The following is a 7206-nucleotide window of genomic DNA, read 5'->3' on the forward strand; positions in this document are numbered from 1 at the left end:
TTATTAATAAGGTAAAAGGCTAAAATAAAAAACTATATAAGAAATCCTACTTAGTTATCTAAAGATATACTAATAATAGTAAAGAAGTAATTCTTACCTAGTTACTTATAATCTAGTAAGCTAGCTAGTGCCTTATTTTTACTTTTACTTTATCCCTTATTTATAATAATAATAATTTCTTACTTTAGTTATATAATATTACCTAGGTGTATATATAGTTAACTACTTTATTAAATTATATAATTCTTATATACCTTTTATTATAAATATAAGACCTCTATCTAAAAGGCACTATTATATAAGTAGTAAAGCTGTTATATAGTATTATAAAGGTAGGCACTTACTAGTAAGTAATATATAGTTATTACTATAAAGAAAAGCTCTAGATAAAGACTTTAACTTTTAATTTATACTTACTAATTACTAATATAGAGAGCCTAGACTTTAGGATTATTAGTATATAGACTAATAATACTATTACCTTTTTAGATAAATCCTTTTTTACTTATAAGGCTAATAAGCTTACTAAGGCTATATTTACTACTAAGGAGAAGTAAATCCTTACTATTAATAACCTACTTACCTTTAATAGTAGCGTAGTATCTCTAACTACTAAAAAGAAGCTTCTTCTCTAATAAAAAGGCTAAAGTAAAAGACTTTAACTTATTAATAAAAAATCTCTATAAGCACTTAAGTAGTATATTAAGTAATAGGCCTATAGTATATATATTACGTTAGTCTACTAGCCTAAAGTATACTTTAACTACTTTATTATAGTATAATACTAATTACCTAATATAAATAAAATTAAAGCACTTAACTATTATATTATATAGTAAATAAATAACCTTAACTATAGTCTATTATTTTATTTACTTAACCTTAAATCTATAAAGCTTTTTATTTTTATAAATAGATTATTTATAAATAATAAGGACTTTACTTTATAGCTAGGATTTATTATTATTCTTATTAATAAGGTACCTATAAGTACTACTATAAGTAATAAATTTACTATAACTAGTAATATTATTTACTTTAGCTTAATAAAGTATAAGTAAGTTACCTAAAGTATACTAGCCTTTAAGATCTATAGTATAGTTACTAGTACTAATATTACTTATACACTTAGTATAACTATTATAATAATTACTAACTACTTTAAGCTACTATATATACTAATAATCCTTTATACTAACTTATACTTACTTTATAAGTACTTTATTAAGCTTAAGACTATAAAAAAAAAAGGCTTATAATTAATATTATAACCCTTTAGTAGTTATATAAGTAATATAAAGTCTATAAGGTATAATAAATATAAGGTAATAATAATCCTACTAATAGATTTACTAAATTATTACTTAATAAAGCACTAAAATAACTAGTTAGAAATAAAATAGTTTAGATTAGTATAAAGAGATAAGTTTCTTAAGCTACGTAATAGATTATATAAATAAAAAGTATTAAATACTTTTAGGCTTTTAATTTTTATTACGTTTTTAAGCTTTTTAGCTACTAGGTAGTATTTAGGCTATTTATAGTAATTTTTTTTTACTTTAGAAAGTTACTAGTGTTAGGATATTTAACTATTTAATAGTAAAGCTAATCTATAGTTATATAATTTACTATTATGTGACTTACCCTAGCGGCTTACTTACACCACTATAAATACCTATAGCAGCAACCTCTTCTCTTTTCCTTTCTCATTATCTTCACCCAGCTACCAATAGTCAATTAATACTATTGCGGCTACATTGATCGCGATCCCTGTGATACCAACAGTGGCAAAGTTACACGTGAATTAATCAGCAAATGCACAGTTGCCCTATAGCAAATTGTCAGGTGTCAAATGTGGCAAAGTTACACATGAATTAACCGGCGAACGCATAGTTGCCCTACGGTGAATCGTCAGGGAATAGGCAGTAAAATTGCCCACTTTCTAAGTAATTTCACTAATTAAATAGCTAGGATTAGCCTAGGATTTCCTAACTAAAGAATAAGGGGATTTCCTTATTCCTATAGGATTTTACTATCCCTTTAGTTGCCACCAGACCTCATTAACCTCTTGTGTGGGGTAGGGCGAATTAGATAAACAGAATTAAGTCTAAAGTCTAATAGTGTTATAGTACTCTGTACTTCTATTTCAATGGCGTTTTGCCTACATGAAAGGTATTAATAATCTCTAAATCTACATAGAGGTACATTTGTTATTGGCCCTCTGTTGCTTTATCTGCCTATAATTACTAGATACCTTACCTTGAGCCTTACTTAGTTAGTATCTGTTATGTATCTCCAAAAATGAGGAGTAAAAGTGGGGGTGGGTCCTCCAACGGGGTTACTGAGGTCCGGCGGCAACTAAAGGGATAGATATATATAACATAATTAATTAATTAACTATTATAATCCCTATAATTTAACAAGTGTCCCTACATAAGTAATATAGTCTGTTAAGAGAAGTGGTGTAGTGCACGCTTTAGGACTAATAGTTCTAAAACATGACAGATAAAAAGAAGGGAAGGTTGTGAGATGGACCTCCGGCGGGCTAGGGAGACCAGTTAATACTTGTTTGGCTCCCGTAATGTACATAATCATCGGCGAAGGAATAAAAGCTGTCATTATATTATAGTAAAAGGCATTCAGGTCGTTATATCCAGGCGTTCCCACCCTATGTACCCTAACTTCCCAACGACAAATGCTATGAGACGCGCCCTCCCGAGCATCAAGCTCAACTCCGGATATCATCAGGAACATGCCATCGATGTCTGATCTTCTTGTAGCTTCCCTCACGGCACCCACGGCCGACCTTCTTCTATGACACTCCTTTGCTGAACTACCAACTCCTCATATGTGTCCGGAAGCCGGGGCCACTGAGGCTGCATCCACTCGTCGTTGGCGGGAACAGCGGGAAAGCCGCTCTTCAGCGTCAGGACGGCGTCCACAGTCTCGTTCGTCTCGTCGTCATCGACCTCCGAGTCGGCCTCGTCGAGAGGCGTATAGGACTGAAACGGCTCCTCGCGTCGGACGGCGTCGACAGCATCCTTGATAACCTCTTCCCACCAGTCCACCTCGTCCCACGATTGACTCTCTTCGTATTCTAGATCAAGTTCCTTGACTTGGACATGGTCCCGGGTCGCAGATTTGGGCACTGGTTTCCCGTTGTTGTCATCCGTACCATCGTCGCCTTCCAAGATCTCGAGCTGCGTTGGGCTTGGGGCTCTCCTGCCCGGCTGCATGGCGTGGACGGCCTCAATCGACAAGCCAGTGATGATGGAGACCGCCGTCTCGACGCCCCTTTTGACCGCGAGGGCGCTCAGAAGCAACTTGAGCGCATGTTCCCAGCGGCCCTGCAGCATGAACATTTTGCCCCTGCACCATTCGTATTTGATGAAATTCCGGTGCTGGCTCGGCCGGCCCCAATACTCCCTCTGCAGCTGGGAATACGCAATGAGCGCGTTTGTCTTATCCTTTGCCAGCTCGTACAGGTACGCGAGGTACTTGAGGATGTTGCGGATCTGTGCCTCGTCCTTGAAATCGTCGGATGCCGCTCGCTCGATTTCTAGGCACTTGCGGTACTCGTATGCCGCTTCTTCGTGGAGGCCGGCGTGGCGGAGCGTGTGGGCGAGGTTCAGCCGGGTCTCAAGAGTCTGTTCGACCACACGTGCAACGTCGCTTGCCTCCCGCCGGCACATGTCGCGGAGAATGGAAATCGCCTCGTCCCATCTGCGCAGCGCTTTCAGGGCCGTGACGTGGTCTTCCATGTTCCTCAGGGTCACAGGGCTGCAGGGCCCGAAGCGTGCTCTGTGCTCGTCCAATACCCGTTGGAATCTCCGGCAGAGAGCGACGACCTCCTCGTATCTCTTCAGGCGAAGGCTTGTGAGTCTCGCCAGCTTCAGAGTCCATTCGCCGTTGGCGTAGTGCAGGAGGTCGGCTGCCAGATCCATGTTGCCGATCTCCACCCGGGCTTCCTGATCCCTACCGCGCTCGGACAGGCACATTGCAATATTATAGTCAATGGCAGCCTTCTCCTCATGACCAAAGACGGGAACTTCCTCGTTCCAATCTCGTGCGATTCGATAAGCCATCTCAGCCTCCTCGTACTTGTCCTGGTTGACCAACATGCTCGCCAGGTCACGCTGGGCTTCGATGGTTGTTACATGGCGCTTGCCCCTCCTCTTAACCAGCGTCGGTACGAGCTCACGGAGCAGCTTTTCTCCCTCGGCCCAGCGACTCGTGTAATAGTAAATCTCGCCAAGCTCGACCATGGAATGCACACAAAAATCACGCCACGAACCGGTGAAGAGCGTCCAGCGGAAGGACTTGCCCGGTCGCTCGCGGCTTTGACGGAGCAGGCGCTCAGCCAGGTGGGCCAACTCTTCGGCCTCGGCAATGTCGCCTAAATCCTCACGGCGCACGAGGGTGTCGCCGAGCAGCAGGACGGCGCGCATCAGGTAAAAGGTCTGGTCCTCGCTCGTTGGAAGACCCTCGAGGAGCAGTTTGGCCATCCGGAGATGGTGCTGGGCGGCGATCCAATTCTCCGGGGTTTGGTTGCGGTAGGCGTGGCCGACGCTCAACAAGGCCAGGCCCTCGGTCAAAGTCCCCAGGCCCTGCGACTGCTGCAGGGCGATGATCCCGAGCCTCAGGGCCATGAGCCATTTTCCGCGGACTTTGAGGATTTCCGAGATGCCCAAGAGAGTGAGAATCGAGGCTTTGTCGGTGTTGCGGCTCACCGCCCTCCATCGCGTGGCCGCCTTGATCGGGCGCATGGCGGATGGCTGGGCTGGCTCACCGCGTCGGGGTTGCGTGGTGGGGAAATCGCCCCGGAGGACCCGGCGGTCGCTCTCGTGGTCGTCGCTATCGTTACCGTCGTCGCTGCGTTTGTATAAGAGACTGGCAGAAAACCGGTGGCTTCAGCCAAGGAAAAACGTCGTACACGAACGCCCAACCGGTGAGGAATGCGACCGTTCAGAGGAGAGGAGGGCAAAAGTGAGATGTTGGTGAGTCGAATTTTGATCAGCGACGGGCGAGTTGGGCGAGCCTCGACCAGTAGCCGTTCTCCCTGAGAAGCCACGTCCGGCCACAGACTTTGGAGCTATGGCTGCAAAGTCGCGCGACGGGAGAGTGGATTAATAAAGGAGGGTAAGGGAGGTGAAGGAGGCGAACTAGCCCGCCCGCAAGTCACGCAGAGCACCCCTCCGTCCAGCCACCACGTCTGAGCTAGGTACCTAGTGACGGTTGTGATGGCGAGCCTCAAAAGGTTATCGGTCTTGGTAGGTAGGTAGAGAAGAAACAGGAGGGGGAGTGGACGACATCAGGTTTGCTTGCTGCTGCGGCTTGCTCATAGCCTGAACAGAATGGCGAGCGATATCCCTTGGCTTTTTTGCCTTCGGCCTTCATTTGGGCTCGCAGGTTTTAGGAGACCCAGGGAGGGGAGAGGGAGAGAAAGAGGGAATATTGCGCCGATATGGTACGGGATGGGGCCGAGGAGGCTGGACCGACCTTGTGTGTGCATATGCGTCATGTGACTGACCATTCAGACCGAAGCACTTGTTCTGCAGATCAAGGACATGCCAGTGGACGGACGTGCTTCAGACCAAAGCTAGGTATATAACGCCCAATCACTGAAAACTAGACTATGCGGTAAGACCGGCTGCTGAGGGGATGCCGTGCGGAGGTCTGGGCCGGCGTGGTACCACGATTGTTGTGCGAAGGGGGGGGGGGGGGATGCAAATGGAGAACACAGCTTTCAAGCGGCGAGCGGGAAGCCCCTGGAAAGGGATCAGCGCTTGACAAGAGGTATCAATAAAAAGAGCCTTTAAGGCCCCAATCGGGGACAGGATTGGGCAAGACATGCCTCGCATGGACAAGGTTGGGAGAGACAACCTTGGTGGTGGCGAGAAGAAACGCTTTTGGGACTTCTAGACCAAACATAGCCTCCCCGAGCGCCAAAACATTTCAACATTCTTGTAGGTAGTCTCCCTTCCTAGCCCCATCTAGCTCTATTATCTAAGCAAGATGTGAATCCAAGGGTGTAACAAACGGCGCTATGAGAAGCCCAGACGCACCGTGCCATCCCCCAACAGTATCGTCTTCGCGCTTTTCCCTCACTCCCTGCAGTGTTCTTAAGAGAATCCTTGCGAAGAGCTGTGGGCAATAGCGTTGCAGCACAGTAAGTACATGGTATGGTATTCCATCAGCATGACAAAACAAATGTCGGAAAAAGAAAGCAGACAAGACGTCTGTACCGCACGAATCCGTACAGTTGCTTGTTATTATTGAGTGTACACCACGGAGTGCAGCGGATGCACATCGGGATCCCCAGTCCGACTTGCCTACGTAACGGACCTTGGAGCAAAATCTGAAACAGTCCATCAACGGGCCCATGATGGCGGCGCTGAGACTGAGCGCATTCCCGATCCAACCCCCTGGGAGATGCTTACTTCCTTCTTTCCTCTTCCCCCAGACCACACTAACGCGCTTGTGCGCAGAAAAGTCGACGTGTTTTTTTGACCGTGGCATACGTACTCGATGTCCTACGATGCTCTGGGTTTCCCGCGACATAGAAGAAAGAGTATGACGTACAGTCCGTTTACTGGCGCGACACCCGACACACGCCACAGTGCCCTACACTTTGACCCCCTTTCCTATTTTTGCCCTGTAAGGGGACGTGCAATTCCCGACAGCCGTCGACTGGTTCCTGCGTGTCGAGTACGTTGTCCGATCTTACCTTATCATTTGACTGAAACACGAAATAAGAAATGAAAAACACCCAGCCGCAGTCTGTACCTCTGCTGCAATCGGCAAGCCTCAGGGGTCTCTGGGTTCTAACCATCAATTTTGCTGATGCCTTGTAACAGTTCTTACTCGTTTCTGCCAAAATGATGGACAACTATAGTGGGGGGGAGGGGGCCACGGAATTGACTGCCACTAACGACGTGAGTCGATCATTTTGAGCCCAAAGGTTGGTGGTCGATGTTCTCCCTGGCGACTTTTTCCCCCGAGGGCTTTGATAATCGTGCAGAATGAATCGCTGGCCTATTGCTACTTTACAGAATTGAAGGGGTGTATTACAAGATGAGTTCTACCGTAAATGTGACCATAATCTATGAAACCAACCAAAGGGGAATGAGACCAGCATCAACCACCTGCGGTCACTTGCAGCTACAAGGCATTATTCTCATATTCAACCACTAAACATCAATACTT

At 45.5% G+C, this 7206-nt stretch overlaps 1 protein-coding gene across 1 annotated transcript; it reads right to left on the reverse strand.

Annotated features, from left to right (window-relative positions):
• Nucleotides 1-2786: 2786 nt before the first annotated feature.
• GLRG_00246 (uncharacterized protein) lies at nucleotides 2787-4766 on the reverse strand (the record flags this gene model as incomplete). The annotated part of the gene is made up of 1 exon (XM_008090931.1): nucleotides 2787-4766. One exon carries the CDS (start codon nucleotides 4764-4766, stop codon nucleotides 2787-2789), a length of 1980 nt encoding a protein of 659 aa, XP_008089122.1.
• Between the last annotated feature and the right edge of the window lie 2440 nt (nucleotides 4767-7206).

This window comes from Colletotrichum graminicola (genome assembly GCF_000149035.1).
Source record: "Colletotrichum graminicola M1.001 genomic scaffold supercont1.1, whole genome shotgun sequence".
Lineage (NCBI taxonomy): Eukaryota > Fungi > Ascomycota > Sordariomycetes > Glomerellales > Glomerellaceae > Colletotrichum > Colletotrichum graminicola.